The 22,377-nt window shown below is 33.2% G+C and overlaps 1 protein-coding gene across 1 annotated transcript; it reads right to left on the reverse strand.

Moving 5' to 3' along the window:
- Positions 1–14,981: 14,981 nt before the first annotated feature.
- Positions 14,982–21,400, reverse strand: LOC139495522 (N-glycosidase YbiA-like). Its single transcript, XM_071283778.1, has 3 exons — positions 20,475–21,400; positions 18,646–18,854; positions 14,982–15,443 (listed from the first exon to the last, which is right to left on the reverse strand). The coding sequence occupies exons 1-3, from the start codon at positions 20,601–20,603 to the stop codon at positions 15,401–15,403; spliced, it is 381 nt and encodes a 126-aa protein (XP_071139879.1). The 5' UTR covers positions 20,604–21,400; the 3' UTR covers positions 14,982–15,400.
- Positions 21,401–22,377: the final 977 nt, after the last annotated feature.

Consider the following 22,377-nt stretch of genomic DNA (forward strand, 5'->3'; position numbering starts at 1 on the left):
AGCATGACTTTATCATATAAAATTAAGATTAATAAAAATTCAAACTTAAAACATACTAAGGCGTAGGTACAGTTTCCAATTTGTTAGCTTGCAGAGGTGGATTTAGGGGGGAAGAGGCCCGGGCCCCCCTTTTTTGGAAACAAATTTGGTTGCTTATATAGGGAATCACTGAAGCGTGACAATGCATTCCCCTTCTTAGGTCCCCTCTTAGGTCAGTCAGTGAGCCCCAACTTATGAAAATTTCTGGATCCGCCACTGGCTTACATAGTAATAAAATAGTGAATAGAAGTACTTTACTATATATATATATATATATATTATATATATAAGTACGTCCGAGTCAGTGACAACCCTACAACAGATGTATCCATCGGATCGCCATCAATGATGGTGATACATGGCTGTGTACATAATGTATATACAACTCGTCTAAACATCAACCCAACAATGTTAGATCTGTAAATTTGCTTTCGCAAATTTTTGGTTCTTCCCTCGCCGGGATTCGTTATATATATTATATGTATATATATATAAGTACGTCTGAGTCAGTGACAACCCTACAACAGATGTATCCATCGGATCGCCATCAATGATGGTGATACATGGCTGTGTACATAATGTCTAGACGAGTTGTATATATATATATAACTCGTCTAAACATGAACCCAACAATGTTAGATCTGTAAATTTGCTTTCGCAAATTTTTGGTTCTTCCCTCGCCTGGATTCGAACCCATATATATATATAAACGAGTCTAAATTGAAAACTACGTTCAAACCTATGATTGCGTTGGATAAAAACCGCAATATTTGTACGTGTGCATGTAAAACAATTTCGTTTTAGAAGGGTCTAAAAACAGCAAAAACAACATTTTCCAAAAGAACAAAAAAGTGAAAAAGTATATTTAAACAAAACGCATTTGACTAACAGGTCGAACAACTGATGTTCTTTAACGCTGCTGACTGCCATTAGCGATTGCCAAAAAAAAATTGATCACACGATGTAACAAAATGGATCTAAATATAAATTTAATACTCAACAGAATTATTTTTTTTAACTTGTGGCCACGATGTTATGCCACAAACATACGGTGTCAATATTTTTTAAGTACACCAGATCCGGATTTCGACAATAAATGTCTCTTCAGTGATGTTAGGGATCGAAACGGTATTTGGAAGGCCATATAAAAAGTACCCTCATTTTTTAGATAGACTCTTGAATTTTAAGAGTCAATATAGGATTGATTGATTGATTGTTGGTTGCTTTACGCCGCATTAGCACAAAAAGGCTATATCGCGGCGAGAGCTAATTCGAATATTTTTACAATTTAAAGCATATTTTTAAAATAAGACAAAAAGTCCTTCAATATACTAAAATTCTTGACTAAAGCAAATTGAGTATATACAAATAAAAATCAACAGTAAAATAACGTGATAAAAATTAAAATCGATTTAAATATAATAACATTTTTATATTTTATAATAAATTCCAATTTCTTTTAAAAATGCAACAATATTTGTAAATGGAACATTATTAAATAAATCATACATATTATTGACATTGAAATGCTTCTTACGAATATCAGCAAAGTCAATACAATTAATTAAAACATGTTTAATAGTATACTTGCAGTTGCAAGGAACACATTGTGGTTCATCTTCATTTTTTAAAAGATACTCGTGTGTTATTCTAGTATGACCAATACGACATCTAGTAATAACACACTGATCGTTTCTGCACATAATATTATTAAAAGGTTTGCCTAAATTAGGTTTAATTTCATGCAATTTATTATCATCTTTTTTACTCCATTTATTTTTCAATATATTAAAAACATATTCTCAAATATTAGATTTAAAATCAGTATATGGTATATCACAGTTAGATAGAGGGTCACCCAGGGCATTCTTTGCCTCAAGGTCTACAGCTGTGTTTCCAAGGATTCCAACATGACTCGGAACCCATAGAATTATTATTTCTTTCAGGAGAATTTTTAAATTCCTCATTACATATAAAATTTTCAGGATTGTTGGGTTTTTAATTTTAGTATTTCGTATAGCTTGTAAGCATGAAAGTGAATCCGAACATATAATAAATTTGGATTTATCTGAAGAAGCAATAAATTTCAAAGCCAAAATTATTGCTTCTGCTTCAGCAGTAAAGATGGATGCATCAGATGGCAAACGGAGGGTTGCAGCTCTGTCCCTGAAGACAGCAGCAGATGCAACTCTTATCACCATCTTTTGATCCATCAGTATAGACAGTTGAAAAATCTAGATAATCGGCTTTAATTTCAGCATAGTGTTGCTGAATTAAAAGAGGATTTGTTGTTCACGGAGATCAAATATCATTTTTGGTTTGGGAAATTCCCATGGAGGACATTTGCAAGTTTTAACTTGAGCAACAGATTTTAAATCAAAAGAAGCTAAATGTGGTTTTAAACGTATACCTAACGGAGGAATTTTATTTTCATGTTTTGCAAAAATATCTTCATAAATCGGATTAAAAACACAGCTGTAGGCAGGATTATCTGAATGGGCTTTTAGTTTGACAGCATATTGAAGTCCAAGCTTCAAACGTCTGTCAGAGAGTGAGTGCTCATCAGCCTCTACATACAGACTCTCAACTGGTGAGGTTTTAAATGCGCCAAGACAGAGACGCAAACCTTGGTGATGCACAGCATCGAGAATCTGTATGTTGGCCTTCCTTGCAGAGCCATACACTATAGAGCCATAATCTAGTTTAGATCTAACTAGAGATCTATATAAATTGAGTAAAATGTTGCGATCAGCACCCCAGTCGGTGCTGCCGACAACTTTTAAAATATCTAAAGCTTTTAAACATCTCGCTTTTAACATTTTGATATGGGGTAGAAAGGTTAACTTTTTATCGAAAAGTAAACCAAGAAATTTGGTTTCATCAACCGTTTTAATTGGGTTGCCGTACAAAGTTAGTTCTGGATCAAGATGCAATTTTCTTTTGTTACAAAAATGCATCCCGACCGTTTTTGACGTGGAAAATTTAAAACCATTTTCCGAGGCCCATTTTTCAATTCTTCCAAGACATAATTGCAATTGTCTTTCAATGTTATTCATATTTATGCCTCTGTAACATATTAAAAAAATCATCAACGTACAATGAACCTTCAATATTACTTTTTAAAACTTCAACAAGGCTGTTGATTTTAAGACTAAATAATGTAACAGATAAAATACTGCCCTGGGGGACACCCATCTCTTGATCATACAGATCAGACATGGTCGAATTAACTCTAACATTAAATTGTCTGTTAGAGAGAAAATTAGAAATAAAATTAGGCATATTGCCTTTCAACCCCATATCAAATAGATCTTTTAAAATACCATATTTCCATGCAGTATCATAGGCCTTCTCAAGGTCGAAAAAGACCGACACTACATGTTCATTTTTCGCAAAACCATTACGGACAAATGATTCGAATCGAACAAGATGATCAAGAGTACTGCGGCCCTGTCGGAATCCACACTGGATATTGGCTAATAGCCCATTGGATTCCAGGAACCAAACAAGGCGATCATTGACCATCCGTTCGAGTGTTTACAGACACAACTGGTAAGAGCAATTGGTCGATAATTTATAGGATCCGTATGATCTTTACTTGGTTTTGGAATAGGCACGACGGTTGCAAGCTTCCAGATTGATGGTAAATCACCAGATTCCCAGATGTTATTCATGAGCTGCAAGAGAGCGTCTAGTGAGGAATCTGGCAAGTGTTTTAAGAGTTGGTAGTGAATATTTAAAAATTGCTACATTTGTTCAGTAAATTTTACTACTTTTTGGATATTCATTCAGATTTTACATATATAAGTAATTTTTAACATATTACAGTACATTTGACAACTTGTTTGATATTTGTATATAATGTTGCCTTAAATCGGTCATTTGTTCAAGATCATTTTCTAATTTGCATTGACAAATGAATTAGAAGTAAAATTGAAACAACCACAGCTTTATTTAAAAATTTCAACATTTTCTCAGTAATATTTTTTCAGTAAACGTTACTAATTTTTGGATATTTATTCAGCTTTTACCTATATTGATATTTTTTTCAACATTTTACGGTGCATTTGACATCTTGTTTAATAATTGTATATTATTTTACCTCAAATCGGTCAATTGATGAAGACACTCTTCTAATTTGCATTGACAAATGTATTAGAAGTAAAATTGAAACAACCACAGCTTTATTTAAAAATTTCAACATTTTCTCAGTAATATTTTTTCAGTAAATTTTACTAATTATTGGATATTCATTCAGATTTTACCGAAAGTAACGACATTTTCCACAAAAGTCAATAGTGCGGGTTGAAGATGAAGTCGGATCGCCCTGATTTTGGGCTCCCTGTAATCGGCATAACTTGTTTTACTTGAAAAGTACTAGTTTTTTATTAGATATTTTGTAAATAAAAAACAATAAAACATAGAGAACTTTATCGATTTATTGACTTTTTGGCACTTCGGGTTGTGAAATTTCTATTACACGAACGCTTTATAACTAGTAGCAGCACTTTTTGAAAAAATAAGGAATGTGACCTTTCTACCAATACCAGAATTTAGTGGGTTGGTATAGCTCATGTACCTGCACTTTTCAATTTATCTAACGTGAAGTAACATAATCGCCATAAATTGCAAGAAAAAAGCGTTTGAAAGACCCTGTAATAGTCGGATCGGCTGACGGAAAAACTATGTGTATATTTTGTTTTCACCCGCGTTTTATGTAATAATATGATTGAACGAATAAACAAATATGCTCTTTTTGCTTGCTTTATCATGTGAAGGGAAACAATTCAGAATTATTCAGGTCATTATTATTGGTTTATGTGTAGCCCTCCAAACGTCGATTAGTGTGTGGGCACGCACCCCTCCCCCTTTTTTGGTTCAAATTCGGAATCTGCATCTTGGGTGCTTGTATAGCTCTAACTTCACAAGTGTGAGTTCATTATATAAATTAATAGATTAGCCTTATATGCCTATTCTTGTGTTTGTGTATTATAAATTATTTAAATTTTCATAAAGAATTCAGAAATTCACGATTTTTTGTCGAGCCTTCATTTTTTGTTGCAGAAAAATCGACATAGGGATAGTGATCCGGCGGTAGCGGCGGCGGTGTTAGCTCACTTCTTCAAAGCTATATATTTTAGAAAGTAGAAGACCTGGATGCTATAGACTTTGTATATAGATGCCCCATGTTACGAACTTTCCGTCAGTCACATGTCCAATGTCCTTGACCTTATTTTTATAGTTCAGTGACTACTTGAAAAAAAAGTTAAGATTTTTTGTAATGTTAAATTCTCTCTTATTATGAGTAATTGGATAACTATATTTGGTATGTGCGTACCTTGCAAGGTCCACATGCCTGTCAGACAGTTTTTACTTGACCTCGAGATCTTTTCATGGATCAGTGAACAAGGTTAAGTTTTCGTGGTCAAGTCAATATCGCAGATACTATGTCCAACTGGCAGGTGTCACCTGACCTTGACCTCATTTTCATTGTTCAGTGGTTATAGTTAAGTTTTTGTGTTTTGGTCTGTTTTTCTTATACTATATGCAATAGGTCTACTATATTTGGTGTATGGAATGATTGTCAGGTGTACATGTCTAGCTGACAGGTGTCATCTGACCTTTACCTCATTTTTATGGTTCAGTGGTCAAAGTTAATTTTTTTAGTTCAACTATATTTGGTATATGGAAATACTTCATGATCTATATGTCGGTTACGCAGGTTTCATTTGACCTTGACCTCATTTTTACGGAATTTACACCGTTGTTGAAAATTCATACACCCATTCGGCTGCGCCTCAGAGTGTATGAATTTTCAACAACGGTGTAAAATTCTGTACACCCCTGATTACACCAAGATAACTAATAATATGTCGCATCAAGCGGCGTATTCAAATTCAAATGTTCGCGATTTTTTTCTAAAATTTCTTAAGTAAAAGGAAATGCCTGTTTAGGTAAATGTTTTAATTTCCTGTCTAAGCCTTTCATCGTCAACTTCAATTCGTAAGACGAAAATACATTCACATTTAATCCTAACAACAGAAAAAGAACTTTAAATCCGTTTACATAATTGCGAATAGATTGAGCTGATCTGAAACTTGTACTGAGAAACTCTGGATAAGTGCATAATAATTCAGAATTAATATCAAACGGTTCAAAATGAAAGTAATTACAAAATAATAAATAAGCTCTCCACTGCGTTTTAAAATTAACCAAAGTACCTTTCGCGAAAGCCGAAATCCTAGTCACAAACATATCTCGTCTTAGTACTTGCAAATCTACAAATACACGAATAAACAATTACCAAATATGTTCAAACTCAAACAATTCTTTAGGAATCAAATCTCTAAATAGGGACATGCCTTTTGTCCTTTCGTAAAATTCTAACTGAAATTTATTATCTAAATCCCATTTAGACAAAAGATCTGGTAAACGGTTATCGCAACCTGAAATATGTATAGCTTTTAACTCAAAATTATTTACAGCTGCAATCCAACAAACTTCCCGCAAACACGACTGCAGGAACTCATTTCTGGTGGCGCCTGTATTTAAAACACGTACTAATACTGATACTGTATTATAGTTCCTGAGAAAAATGTGACGAAAATTTTCAACTTGGCTATCATGTGTAAAATCATACAAGTGTTCGGTAAACAGGAAGTTGTCTAGTGATCAATCTGAAAACGCATCACACGGTATAGCTGACTTAGATAAACCCTGAAACGAAATTTCAGAAATCCTTGTATTGTAGTTCCTGAGAAAAATATTCATGGGACGGACGGAAGGAAGGACAGACAGAGGTAAAACAGTATACCCCCACTTTTTTAAAGCGGGGGTATAATTATATGTACGAAGATGAGATGTAAGAGAAAGAGATTTAAACTCGTGACCACTTAAAATTGTATGTGATTCAAGATTCCGAATCATAAAACCGGTTCTTTGATTTCGAAAACCTACGGCATTGTAGTGGTTGTAAAAAAAAAAATTCACATAAACTTGAAACAGGAGCAAGTTAATTATTCAGATGCGTCTGTAAATTCTATAAAAACCACTGTTTATATTCGTTTGTTGTTTTCACATGGTCAGCCTGTTAGTTGTATAGATATGTCAATTGTGAACTATCACTTGTTAGTTGAATGCCTCAATCTCGTGTACCCTTTGTGTTGATTCAATTCCAGACATGGTAATTTTATAGAAAACCTCAACTTTTCGCGTTAGGTAATGCGATGAGCGATATATATAGGAATATTGCATACAGTGATACAGTGTTAGCAATGATTTCCTTAAAACAAGTTTATTGGTTTAAATAAATGTACATCTGGCCTTGAAGGCATAACACTTTGCTCAGTGCTCGGAGCACAAAAATCATGCTCGAAACATGAAATCCAGCAATTTGATTGGTTGATTTTCGAGTATGAGTACAAAAAACATGCTCGAAAGTTTTATGACTGTGAGGCTAGGACCTATTCAAGAAGGTGTGCTCGACTTGAGTGGCTTCGCATGTGGTGTTTGGAATTTAAATATGGTTTTGTTGAACATCTGCGTGTCTATATTATAACAAGATAAGACACTGAGGTGAACAGATGTGTTTTCATTAGCTCCACCTCGTTAACAAAATGGAGCTTAATTTCTTGTTTATGTGAATCAAAATCATATCAACATTGTTTATTAGAATTATTTGATATTAAGACAAAATGGATTTCAATTCTACATTTGTGAACAACTTATTTCAAAAAAAAAGAATGGCCAACGTAGATACAAGTATCTTGTCTTAGGGAGGGATAAATCCTACTTTGTAAAGAATCACTCTGATTCAAACAAAAAATTTCTCTGAAACTGATATTATCAAGATGCTTGATTTCTTGATTGACAACATATTTGTTACGTTCGGAGGACGTGTTTTTCAACAGACTGTCGGCATTCCAATGGGAACAAACTATGCCCCTCTACTTGCCGACTTGTTTATTATTATGAGGCTGACTTCATGCAGGAACTTCTTAGGAAGAAAGATAAGAAGTTAGCAATATCCTTTAACTCTACTAGTGGGAGATATTATGGACATAATTGTGCAAATCGTGATACAAGCATGAAATTTGGTATAAAGGTTAACTAAATGATACTAATAAAAAATCCGCTGCTGGCCAGAAAAAATAATAATTTTTTCAAGATGGCCACCACACATTATGAAAATGGCGTCATAACAAATTAGCCAGTATTTGTTAATCCTTTGAAAGGTGTGTTATATGTAAAATCCATTGTTAGATTTGATAAAAAGAAAATGACAGTTCATAAATAACGACTAGACAATACATTAATGAAACTTAAGGTGACTTCCGGTTTCAAAATGTCGGCTGACGAGTAAAACATTTCGATTTTTTTTACTTTCAATCAATTTTACAAGGGATTTTAATCCTTAAAAGATGTGTTATGTATAATTCAATGTAAGATATGATAAAACGTTAAAAACAGCTCCTTAGTACGACAAAACAACACATAACTGAAGAAAAACAGTGGTTTCCGGTTCCAAATTAGATGCAAATACGTAAAAAATATTTTAATAATTTTAATCAACTTAACAAGTAATAACACAAGCATGAAATACAAGCATGAAATTTGGTATACAGTTGGACTAAACGATAGTTAAAAGAAATCAGGTGCTGGCCATCAAAAATTTCCATTTTTTCAAGATGGCCACCGATCATTTTGTAAATGGCGTCATATCCAGTTGTAAATCTTTGAAAGTTGTGTTATATGTATAATCCAATGTAAGGTTTTATTAAGCGTAAATTACAGTTCCTAAAGTACGGAAAAACAACACATAAATGACAAAAAAGAGTGATTTCCGGTTTCAAAATGGCGGCAAAATTTTTGAAAATGTATTTTTTTATAATTTTCATCAACTTAACAAGTGATATCACATTCTTTGTTAAGATTAAATGTCTAGTTTTGTTAGAAAGACAGGTTCTTTATCTTAAAATTATCGGACAGTAGACAATAACAAAACTCGTACAAGGAAGGACAGAACGGTAGCATTTACAGTCACCAACACAACTTGATTTTTCGCCTTCTCATTTCACAAGTTCCCGACAGGATGATGCAACTTTAACGGTAGCCGAAGAAGTCCTCGATTTTTTTCTTTCATCCAACCCCATTGTTCATGAATTGGTACATAAATCAGGCTGAGCCCAAGCTTATCCTCCTCGATACGCTGCTCTTTGGATGTGCTCCGAAAAAAAAATCTTGTAGGCGGAACTACATCACAATGCCGCTGCTTCCTGGGTAAAAAATTACATCGTGCCTCGTTAACAGCAAATAGTGATGTTGTTCTGTCATACATGATGCAAACAAATGCTTCTTGTATGTCCATGTGTGTGTCTTTATACTTCAGTAAAGAAATAAGTACGTCCCTTACATGTTGAAATACTTCCTTTGTCATCCAAACTGACCGATTCCCTTAGTGTCACATGCACTGAATGTATGAATGAAAGGAAGAGTAGCTCATGAGGACCAAACGCATTTGATATACCACGTACAGGAAGCCATCAAAAGTCTTCATTCCTCTCAAAACCTATCCACAGTTTGTTCCACCATATTTTTGGAGTGCTGCAATTCTTAATACTACTACATCTGTGTCGGTGCTACCTTAAATTACCGTTCTACAACAATTTTCATAATCAGGCCGAACATGGACAAACATTCGTATATCTGCTTCTCCATGCTTACAAGGGGTAGCTGGAAAGTATCCTTATTAGTCTCTACAGAAGCATTTCTGTCGGCAAGACACTTGAAAAATTTCGTTTCGTTGTTATCTTCATAGAGAAAACTACTCCAGAACCCAACTTTTGTCTTCTCACATCTAGCCTTTCAATGATTCATTTAGTAAATCTAAAACAATATCTACTCTTGAATACTTATCGATGCAAGATTTTATTTAAGGCCGTATAACACAATTGCAAAATAGTGATCTTATCTCTTGGCTTCAATGAATAATCTATATGATTTATAAAGAAAGAAGCATTTATTTTAAGCCCAAATAATATTAGTTATTAAATTTAAACTGTCACATCTGACACAAGAAAATAGTGGCGATTGACAGCTGTCATGATTATTGCAATAATGAATATTAATGGTCGTGCTGCTCTCTGGGGATAATCTTACCTTTGTTTGCTCGTTTCATTCTGTGATAATATTAGTAAACTGCGTTTTATAAACACACCGATTTTTTCAAAACACATTCCTCGTCAACGTAATATTGAAGCAAACACGTAACGGTGATAACTGTGTAAAATAAAGCGCTTCAATGATGAAAACGGAAGTTCGTGTTTGAATTTCTGCGCGCCATCTTTGAAAATTTTCATCACACCAATTAAAGTCAATACTGTCTACGATAAACTAAATCGCAATGGATTTCATTTCAAAAGATCAGGTTTTTTGAAATGGCAAAATCGTCTAAAGTATCAGAAAGTTTACGGCAAGAAATGTCAGGCCATGTTTGACTCAGATAGATATCATGTGACTGATATTTCGAGGTATATTACAAATAACTCAGCTGTGTTAGTGTATTTATATTTTAGGGGGGGGGCTAGGATTTTGGAAATGTTCGATATTCTTTTCGACTGTGCCTAAGAAGTTCGGATCAGAGAGGAACATTGCATATCGCGCGGAGTCACCATGAGAAGAAACTTCCTCAACAGCATTCAACGTAGGTCTTATTAAATGGAGAAATAGGAATAACTGCCTTTTAACCTACTTCCGTCCAGCAATTGTTTACAAATGTTTGAAGATAGAAGCTGTTTTCGTGTATATTTAGAAGATTGATAGTTAATTTGTTATATTTTATAAAAGGTAAACTTGTATCAAATGATGATTCTTTTTCGTTTAATAATAAAAAATTTCTCAATATACTGCTTATCCCAAGGAACTTACACTTTAAATACATTAAGTTTATTCGGTAATAACTGTCCTTTCCTGGATTTAGATTGATTGATTGTTGTTTGCTTAACGTCCAGTGGCAAATTTTTCATGCATATTCAGGACGATAACAAGTTCAAAATAAATACTATAGGTAGGTCGTGAAATAATATAGGCCATCTGGGATGATGGTCGGGGAAATTTGGACTGCCACTGGAAAATGAGGGTATATTGGATAGGGACAGAAATTTCGCCTTGCAACAGGCCACCTACGATTGAATGACATACAAGGTCAATCTCATAGGCGTCACATATGCATATCACTTTGCTAGACCTAACACGTGTCATTTTATTCCAAACTTAGACATCATGGACTTGGGGTGAAGGTGGGAGTCATTTACATTTACTATGGACAGGTCAGTCAGACCTCACCATTGATCCCTGTAGTAGTAAACATTTGTCTGATTTGTGTCTCATAACTTTTGTACTGTACAACACAAACTCAGTTTTCTTTCCAGGGAAGCAAGTCCATTCATACTTTTACAAGCTCGTACTAAAGTCAACTTGAACTACTAACAGTCAACTAATACGAACAATTACGATCAACTAGAAGAACTGCAATCATTGCAAATTTGTACCACTGCTGACTCATGAAAGACTCATGACCATTCGTGGTCATGTGCATTGCTATTGAAAACCTTGATAACATATGAATTATTTGCCTTAATGATTAATTCATTAAATGAACATAAATGTACAATTATATATGAATGTTTAATGTTTGTTCTTTTAAATCTTTAAAAAAAAGTTGAAGCAACATTGCCACAGTTTTCATAATTATATTTGCCTTGGTTTTTGGTTAACTGCCTACAGTGCTTACAGCGCTTTGATTTCAGTTTATTTGTGTATTATGTGCACATTCATGAGAACCATAGGGAACTATATTTTAGTGTGAATATATTTAGTAACAGTAGCTAACCTGTCCTGTTGTTAAGGAGGGTGGTGACTAAGTAAAGATTTAAAACAAGTTCTAATCTTTCCAAAAACGGCTTATAAAACTTTGGGTCTACTCGAAAACTCAATTTATTTTGAAATATAAGTAATTGTTATACTACTCAGAATATTAGTTTACTATTGTAAAACTTATAAACTGTTTAATTTGATTTAGACAAGTTTGCGTTTGTTGATATTGTATACTGATTTTGTTTCTTTACATCAGGTTTAATAATTTCAGGCCTGTACCAAGTCAGGAATATGACAGTTGTTATCCATTCGTTTGATGTGTTTGGACTTTCCTTTTTGAATTTTCCACGGAGTTCAGTATTTTTGTGTTTTTACTTTTTAATACAAACCTAACCATATTTGTGTATGGGTCACATATTTGTTTTTCATTCATTTTTTCTACATAAATATGGCCATTAGTTTTCGAGTTTGAACTGTTTTACTTTGTCTCATCGGGGCCTTTTATAGCTGACTATGCGGTATGGGCTTTGCTCATTGTTGAAGGCCGTACAGTGACCTTTAGTTGTTAATGTGTGTCATTTTGGTATTTTGTGGATAGTTGTCTTATTAGCAATCATACCACAACTTTTTTATATCTTTATTATCTCTTTATCCTTCTGTCATAGCTCAGTTCCATGAGAAAAAACTTAAGAACTTGGATAGTCTAATGATCTCACTTGGCATCCCAGAGGCGGATTTAGGGGGCCCACTTTTGAGGAAAAAATTGGTTGCTTACATAGGGAATTACTGATGTGTGACGGGAGCGGGTCCCCTCTTAGGCAGTCAGTTGGCCCCAACCTTTGAAAATTTCTGGATCCGCCACTGCATGATCCATCGTCAACACAATATATACCTATCTATAGAGTATCAATAGAGTCATATATATCAGTTATTAACACGACAGAAATAACTACCTTAGAGGGGACGGAATTCCTTTCCTTTCCCCCTTTTGACCTGAACGACAAAACTTGCTACATCTTTGCTTATAGTACAAATCAATAGAAGGTTAATTTATATAAACAGCTTATGCTTCCTTGCAATTGGGGTCTTTAATCTGTGTGATGAAGATGAAGAATCGAACAAAACAAACATCTTGAAGAATTTATAAGCCTGAACTAACAAACCAGCTGGATAAGTTTTATTTTAATTCAGTATATAACAGTACAAGCAACAGCTCTTGAAAGTTAAATGAAATAAATTTACATAACATTAACAGAAATAATGCAGGTAAATAACAAAGTGAACAGCATATATTATATATATATAAGAATAAATAAATACAGGTAAAACATATTGAAATATAAGCAAAATACTATTAAAAGTTGTTTTAAAACGAAGAACTCGACTGAAGCATTACTTAAAGCACATCTAAAAATAAGGAGATGTGGCATGATTGGCAATGAGATAACTAACCACCCAAATTCAAATCCTTTGGATATTAGGAATTATATATCACTGTACATACTAACTTCAACAATGAGACAATAATCACTTCTTAACACTAACCAATAGATATAGGAAGATGTGGTGTGAGTGCCAATGAGACAACTCTCCATACAAATAACAATTTAAAAAGTAAACCATTATAGGTTAAAGTACGGCCTTCAACACGGAGCCTTAGCTCACACCGAACAACAAGCTATAAAGGGCCCCAAAATTACTAGTGTAAAACCATTCAAACGGGAAACATTCAAACACAGAAGCAGATCAGGCTTGTAAAATTTCATTTTGGCCTTTAAAAATCATGTCCTATGCCAACAGAAATGAAATAAATTTTAGCTCCGATCTTTTAATTGTAAGTCTATCTTGAAGACAAACCAATATTCTACAGTAAACTTTAAAAGGCCCTATGTACAATGGTGGACCGAACCCGAAAAATATGAATAAATTCAAACAAGAAAACTAACAGCTTTTTATCTTACTTCTGAAGCTGAACTACATTGTTGTTACAAAATTTTAATGCCAAACACAGACTAGAAATGATAAAATAATTTTTTATACAAAACGTTTGGATATATTTATACATGTCTAAATAGGTATACTTGTCACTTTGAAAACTTATATCATTGTAAAATGGTCAACTAATTACAATGTAATATATGCATTATGAACATAAATAATTGGAAAAATACATAGTGATTTTCATTGAGTTGTGTCTCTATCAACATCTTTACATTGGCAGTTTTAGAATCCACAGAACACCATCCTCCATAACATGCACTAACGGTGCTGACATATTGCTTACATAGATGATGGGATTAGGCAAATGGTCACTTGGTGTCACAAAATAGCTCTTAGATTCTTCATCTTCTTCCAGGTAGCCTAGCCAATTAACCCACACTAGTTCGTTGGTGTTATTCTTGAAAAAGAATTGAATCCTACCGACACAGTTGTTGCACATGATACCTGAACACTGCTCTCGTTGAGTAGTCTTCCCAATTGACATGTCTCTATATGTCCCTTTCTTGTTTACAGCATGATGATAGATTGTTATCTCACTTTGGATAACCTCACATTGGAAGAAGTCGTGAATAGGGGGTATTTCGTCTGCTGTCAGCTGTCTTGTTTCTGGTATAAATCGTCCCGCAGACAGTTGACTGTTAAGTTTAGCTGCTTCGACTTTAATTGGACTGAAAAAACCAGCACTGTCTAGTAAAGTGATCAACCACTGAACCTACAAGTGAAAAAAAAAATAGTGTAGGAATTTCATACAAATTGGATGTCAGTTTTATTTTAAAGGAGAAATCTTTTTTGATTCAACATGAGCCTTATTCCGCAGCATTTATTCTTGAAAGCATATAAATTTCCTGACAACAATTTTCTCAGCCTTCACATTAAAACAAGAATCTATCCCACAAATACAGTATTGTATCCCTTAAGATTGAATGTTTGTAGGGGAGCAACTAAATAATGAATTAGTTTCTTTTGTCTTGTTGTTGATTTGCTGTCTTATACACCTTTTTGCTTTTCATTTCATTCCAAAAAGTTCTGGAAATAACTCATTACTTTTTCTAACTCCAAACTTCCAATTTTTATTTTTGTTTATAAATCTTTAAATAGGCATGTTTAATGAACTTTAAACTCTGAACTTACATTCTTTTAATAATTTGTCTCTTAAATAATTGTTTCTTTATCAAAAAGAGAATATTCGCTTCCTGAACTATTTCTTCTCTTGGCTCATTACTGACGACCATTGTTTTGACAACAATTGACCCAAACACGATGTATAGTAATCATTCTTTTCAGGACTGGACTATATAGCGTGAAGGTTGATTGCCAAAGACCATGCTGGAACATGCACTTTGATTCTACAATAAATCGATGCTTACCTTAACTTTTTTGATGACAGATAACTCAGGATACTGGTTGTTTGAGACTGCCTCTGTCAAAGTGAGATTGAATCGCTCGTAAGGGAACATCCAACAATTTCTTGGTGGTCCGTACAATTTTATATATTGTGGTAGGTGATGAAGGAGGTGGAAGTAGAACGTCTGAAAGAAAATGTAAATTCAAATACAAATAAAGAATTGCATTTATAGTCATCTTGGAATAAACAGTTCCAATTCAATAAATAACAACACAGTGTAAGACCTAAACAGAATTACAAAATTGAGTTAACGCTTCACTTTATTCATTAGATTGCAGAAACAAAAGTATACTACAATAAATTTACTGGTGAATTTTCAATGTATTAGTCTTAAGGAGGCTCGAGGGTATAAAAATTTCAGAAAAAAATCAAACATTTGTTTTTTCATTACAAATTTTATTAATTTCCTTTTGTAGTTGTTACTTTATCATATGGTACAAAAATCATTCAAAACAATCAATTCGTGTTAGCCCCAGATGACTTTCAAAATGTATACATCATTGAAAAAGTTCCAAATTATCTCCCTTTGGTGGAAAAAGGCAATTTTTTGGCTCTAAAATTGAAATATCTTTTTCAACTCATCGGTGACCTATCTTTTTTAATATAATTTCCATATAAGCTGTACTTAAACTAAATTATTGTAAAATTTTAGCGATTTCTGTAATAAATTTCCTTTTTTTATTTCGATATTACCTTTATTTCTCCTATTACTTCAACAGAAAAAAGACGCCTTTACAAAAATGTATGCTTCTTTCGAAGGCAGATTGTGAGCGCAAATGAACGGTGACCCCACTTTTTTATTTTTTTTTTTCTATTAACTATAAGATAAAGTTCATTTATAGCAAAATATAGACAAATCCTATATAAATCATTTAGACCCGCGAACCCCCTTAAATTTAAATTTAACAGACATAGATAATATTTTTTCAACAGTTATACCATCCCTAATCAATCCGATACACGACATGCTGGAAGGTAATTAAAACACTTATCACATGCTTTCTTTTTTCTATGGAAATTATATACTGTAATTCCAAGTGCTTCAGAAATTTTAATCGGGTACAGAGATTTATGCTTTCTATTGTGTCAATTGTAAGCACTTTCAATCCATTTTTTCAGTTTAGCAATTACAATGTGCAATAGAGTTAAGCAGGTCTGACCTAAAATTAATTAATTAATTATGGGTGGTCACACAACCATATAATTTGTTAAATTTTAATGAAGTTTGGCAATGCAAAATTATTAAACTTTTAAAGACAATATACATGCATGGTTTTAGAGAATATGGGAGGCCTCATACAATCTGAATTAAGGTGGTACCTAACACTACAGGGAGATAACTCTGTAAAATCAGCTAAACGTTTTAATTACGTTGTGTTGTTGAAGAGATCTTCTCAATGGTCAATGATTAAAATAAGTGTTTCTCAAACTGCTAAATAACCAGTTTAATTTTTCTGATTTCTTCTAGGTGAGCGAACACCTCATCTGCCGAATTGATAACAAAATCCTCCCAGTTGAAATTGTTCATGTCTATATGGCTGCTAGTTGCCATCCTTTGTTCTCGCACAGTCACAAGTTCTCCTTTGTCATGATCCCAATAAGTCTTTTTAATAAGATTCAATGAGATTATATCAATTTTCATCTCTTTCTTTTTCTTTTTTCTTCTTTTTTTTTTACTTTCATCTCTTTCTGTCCGGCTGACGTACCATTGTTTTTTTATGTCTTGAATAACTTCATTTGCATTGTGTTTAACCTTCTATGAACTGCTCGGGTCAGCGGAATTAGCTTTTATTATTACTTTTATTTCCTCTCTCTCAGTTTTGACATTCCTTTCCTGGCCTACCTCGCACTTGACCACTCCTCGAACGGGATCTAGTTTCTCTCTGGGAATTAAACTAAGCATTAGTTTGAACTATAAAATACCTCAATGGCATGTCTGCGCGGTGCTGCGGAAGATTTTCACTATAATTGATATTTGCCTTTATGTTGGTTTTCTTGGCTTTTATGATGGTTTTTCGCTTAATGAGGCACCTATTTATGTTGGAAAACACATGCTCAAGTTAGCCAAGGCCTTTACAGTAAAAATGACACCTTGTATGGACCAATGACATGCTCAGTTTTGTCTCTAGGGTGAAAAGATCCGCGGTAATTACTGTCAATATTGGCGTCTGGCTATCCAAATTGAGGGTAGGGATCGATTAAATATTTTCTTGGCTTACGTTCACATATTTCAGTATAAATAAAGATTCAGGCATGTAGAAGACACACTAGGCATTAGTTTGAGCTATAATATACCCCAATGGCATGCCTGCGCGGTGCTGGGGGAAGATTTTCACTCAAATTGATATTTGCCTTTATGTTGATTTTTTAGGCTTTTGTGATGACTTTCGTGTTTTTCGCTTAATGAGGCACCTTTTTAAGTTGAAAAACACATGTTAAAGTTAGCCAAGGCCTTTACGGTAAAACTGACAGCTTGTATGGACCAATGACATGTGCAGTTTTGTCTCTAGGGTGGAAAGAACCGGGATAGGTATGGTCAATATTGGCGTCTGGCTATCCAAATTAGGGGTAGGGATCGATTAAATATTTTCTTGGCTTACGTTCACATATTTCAGTATAAATAAAGATTCAGGCATGTAGTAGACACCATAAGCATTAGTTTGAGCTATAATATACCTCAATGGCATGTCTGGGCGGTGCTGGGGGAAGATTTTCACTATAATTGATATTTGCCTTCATGTTGGTTTTCTTGGCTTTTATGATGGTTTTTCGTGTTTTCCGCTTAATGAGGCACTTATTTATGTTGGAAAACACATGTTAAAGTTAGCCAAGGCATTTACAGTAAAAATTACACCTTGTATGGACCAATAACATGCTCAGTTTTGTCTCTAGGGTGAAAAGATCCGGGGTAGGTATGGTCAATATTGGCGTCTGGCTATCCAAATTGGGGGTAGGGATCGATTAAATATTTTCTTGGCTTACGTTCACATATTTCAGTATAAATAAAGATTCAGGCATGTAGTAGACACCCTAAGCATTAGTTTGAGCTATACAATACCTCAATGGCATGTCTGGGCGGTGCTGGGGGAAGATTTAGGCATATAAACATTATAAGTTGTATATATATACATATATATCATAAACAGACAATTATGAAAAATCTGTTTTGTACCGACAATAATCTCTCGTATACCACAAACATTCTCTCTTATACCACAAACAATCTCTCTTATACCACAAACAATCTATCTTATACCACCAACTATCTCTCTTATGCAAATAATCATCTCTCTTATCCTTCCATTTTTTCTCGCTAATTTACTCACATACTCACTCGGTCTTTCATCATAAGGTCCTCTCTCACCTCCATTAAAGCTTGCCCAAGAAGATTCTGACCTCGCCACATCTTTTGATGGTATGCGTTAGGGTCTGTTATTGCGTAGCCAGTACCCCATTTCAGGTCCGTCGGACTTGATTCTGCAAGAATTTTGCGATGTGTTGCCTGTAAATATCTTCTGAGTCTGTCACTACTGAACTAGAAATATATAATATTATAAATGTAATTTAATAAATAAAAATGAATCAATGCATGCAATTCGGGGTTGGCGAACATCCGGGTTTTATGAGTATTGCCAAGGCCAGTGGGAAATACTGGGAAAACCCGGGTTTTATTGGGTAATATGAAATACTTATAAACACATTTTATCTATAAATAAGTTTCAATACTTGTATAAAAGTTTTATAATACAAGTTATACATTTGAGAAAGTATTATTTTCAAATGTATAAAACTAATATTTAGAATTTACAGTTACATGTAGGAAAAATGACTTTAACTGTCAAAAGTAAATAGGATGTATTGCATTCCCGCTTATGTTTAAAAATCCCAATACTACGTTTCCGCAATTTGTATTTATAACTTTTTCGGAAATTTTATATAGATGGCAATTCGAGATTTCCATTAACCATTTTGACATCACCTCCTGACACCTAGGGACAGAGAACAACGAATGGTGCCAAGTCTTTTTGTGCCCACCTGAACGATCAGTTTTTTTGCGAGTCATCACGTGTTAGCTACAAATATTCTGCCACAACTGACATATGAACTCATAAAGATAAATCAGATCAGATGTGACTTTTGAACATACTTCTTCATACGTTTTTATGATGAATTTTATGATATGATGACCTTTAACTTAATAAATATTTGATTTTTATTATCTGCTTTTGACAAGTATTCCTTAATAATTTGCGGAAAAGTAATGATTTATTTTTTTTCAGAATAGTTACTTGTCCCGGAAAAGTAAGATATTTATTTGCGGAAACGTAAACTTTTTTTTTGGAAACGTAATTTTTTCCCGAAAAGTAATGCCAATTTGCGGAAACGTAAAACGCCCAGTAAAATATGTATATGTACATCACTATTTAATAAGTCATTATCCAGATTAGAACACAGATATGTTTATATAATAATAATTCATTTCTATAAGTGTTAATTATAATGACATGTACCTGCCCATTAAGAATTAGTGTAGAAATGAATGAAATTGAATGTTCGATCTTTTATCTATGGTTATCTAAATAAAGGGTATATATTTTAGCTATAATACTATGGAACTACCACAAGTTTTTAAGTTTTGTGTTGAAATAAGCTTAAAAAATTATATTGCCCACTTTTGCCCAGTATTACCCATTTCAGGGAGTATTGCGCAGCCCGGAAAATACTTTGCAAACCCTGGTGCAATTCCTTTTTCTAAAATTCCAATTTTGTACACGTCAATAAAAAATGATATAAAGGTTTAGTAGTAAGACGTGTATTTTAACATGTGACATAAGATTTTTATTACATATTTTTTGGAAACAGTCAGCTAACAGCTAGTGCTCGCAAGATTGTCAGTAATTATCGAGTTTGAAACTCATTTTCTATTGATCCAGTATTATGATAAATAGTTTATACAGATAATTCAGTCCATCTTTAGTCTCTAGATACTTTTTCATCAAATTCGTTTTTGTTAACACAAAATTGTTAAAAAATGCAGTTTGAATTGTAACATCAAGATTTTTTTTTTATTCAAATTAACAATATTTTCATTTTTTTTTGTATATAGAATTTTCTATTTCTTGAGAAATTACGAGATATTTTTTCAATTAATTACCTTTGCCCAAATGCCTCTCTTTGTGATATCATAGGAAACGCGCTCCCATTCAGTTGCGTCTATCTGGACTCTTCTCCCTAATCTTTTAATCTTAGCTGGGTCTGTCTCTTTTAAGATTTCTGTCTTCATCTCTTGGTCATTAAAATGATCTTGAAGAAGAAAAATACGGACGAGATTTAATAAATTAGCCAAATTGTATAATAATATATAATTAGTCTATAATGAATAAAGTAAAAAACTATGAGAACATATATTCACTTCAACATACTTAACATATACACACTATGTAAATTGTAAATAAACTTGAATTTGTTATGTTGTGGCCAAACCGGTTCTTGGGGAGAACACCAAATTTTTGAAAAAAATCTATAGGCCTGCAAGAAGACTTTATTTGCTTAAAATTGGTATGGACGAATACTGTTACATGTAATGCAGGGCAAGCTCGTGTTGATTTGTCAAATAAATATGTTTTAATGGCATATGTGTCCAATTTCTGTATTGTACCTTGGAATATGCTAGAAGTGAAGATTTTTTTCAAATTTGAAGATGCAATTTTATAAGCAATTCCAATGATTATTACTTTCTGGTCAATAAATTCCTTTAGTGATTGAAGGGTTAACTTCGTTAAAATAATTTGGTCATTACAAACATATGCAGTCTGTACAGTGAAAGTTGCAGTGGGAACATTTAGAATCAGCTATTTTAATATTAGAAGTTCAATAGTTTTTGGAGGTAAATCACATCTTCTAGTGCATCATAAATGCAATTCATAAGTGTTTGTATGAAGTAAACTTGGCTAAAAGACTTGAGATCTGGATTGTTAATTTTAAAAAGCAGCCTGGTATCTACAAATCCTTTTACACATTTTTTTTATTTTTTATATACCATTCTATTTTTGATATAATGAAACTCACTTTCCTTGAATCAAGTATGACAAATATCTTCTCATAACTTCATATACCATGCAATACATCCCCATATTGATGACCCCATATTCCTGTCCATCAAAAGACTCCTCAGATTTACACTCTTTGCATTTCCAAGTATTGACTATAGTAAGTATGTATTTATTATAGTGACAAGTGTATCACAACATACATTTATATACATAGCAATTTGATATTTACACCCGGCCCATTGGACCTTTATGTCACTTTGGCAATAAAATATCATATCAGAAAACGTAAAAGTGTACAAAAGAAAAAATACAGAACTAGACGTAAAGTTTTTTTTTCTATGAATGAATTTACAAATTTTGCAATTTGAATTTGATTGTATTTCAATAAATGGATAAGTTTTTTTGCTTTTTTTCTAACTCATAAAAGAAACAGTATATCAAATTTAAAGCTGGCAAAGAACAGTGTTAATTTAAACATTTTTGAAAAATGCCCATATTATATATTTATTAATCCACAAAATTAAAGCATAAATCATAGTTAATTATGAATATTCACTAACCAACTTTGAATCTCTTTACTTTACTCTCTTTCATATGTTTTATGTTGGGAAGTTTATAACTTATCTATTCATCTATTTGAAAGTATGTCAAACAATTTTTTTTTTTTTGAAAGAACAAATTAATTTATAAGTAATGTAAAGCTCTGTTAAAAATACCCTTGAGTGTGTAAATACGGTTCTATGTTATTACATCAACTGATTTTGCAGATTGGATCAAACTCAGAAGTGCAGCACATCTTACACTGTTCTGGAATAGCCAGATTGCATCTCCAGTTTCCGAACCGAACAGCTAACGAATTGAAAGGTATTTTCTTAGAGGATTAACATTTGAGTTTACTTTCAATTCCTTTCCTTGTCTGTGTGATTGCTCCTCCAGTCTAGTAATTCTTCATCTAGGTCATTACTTTCCGAGTCAACAATCAAATGGACTTCTGTCACATGCACA

Source organism: Mytilus edulis, chromosome 11, assembly GCF_963676685.1.
Source record: "Mytilus edulis chromosome 11, xbMytEdul2.2, whole genome shotgun sequence".
Taxonomy (NCBI): Eukaryota; Metazoa; Mollusca; class Bivalvia; order Mytilida; family Mytilidae; genus Mytilus; species Mytilus edulis.

Bases quoted from the DNA above. Each gene is read 5' to 3' on its own strand.
- LOC139495522 (XM_071283778.1), bottom strand. From the start codon at position 20,603: ATGAAGACAGAAATCTTAAAAGAGACAGACCCAGCTAAGATTAAAAGA. The intron at 18,855-20,474 runs GTAATTAATTGA...ATATATTTCTAG, and splicing joins AGAGAGGCATTTGGGCAAAG to TTCAGTAGTGACAGACTCAG. The intron at 15,444-18,645 runs GTGAGTAAATTA...ATTTTCTTTCAG, and splicing joins ATGAAAGACCGAGTGAGTAT to ACGTTCTACTTCCACCTCCT.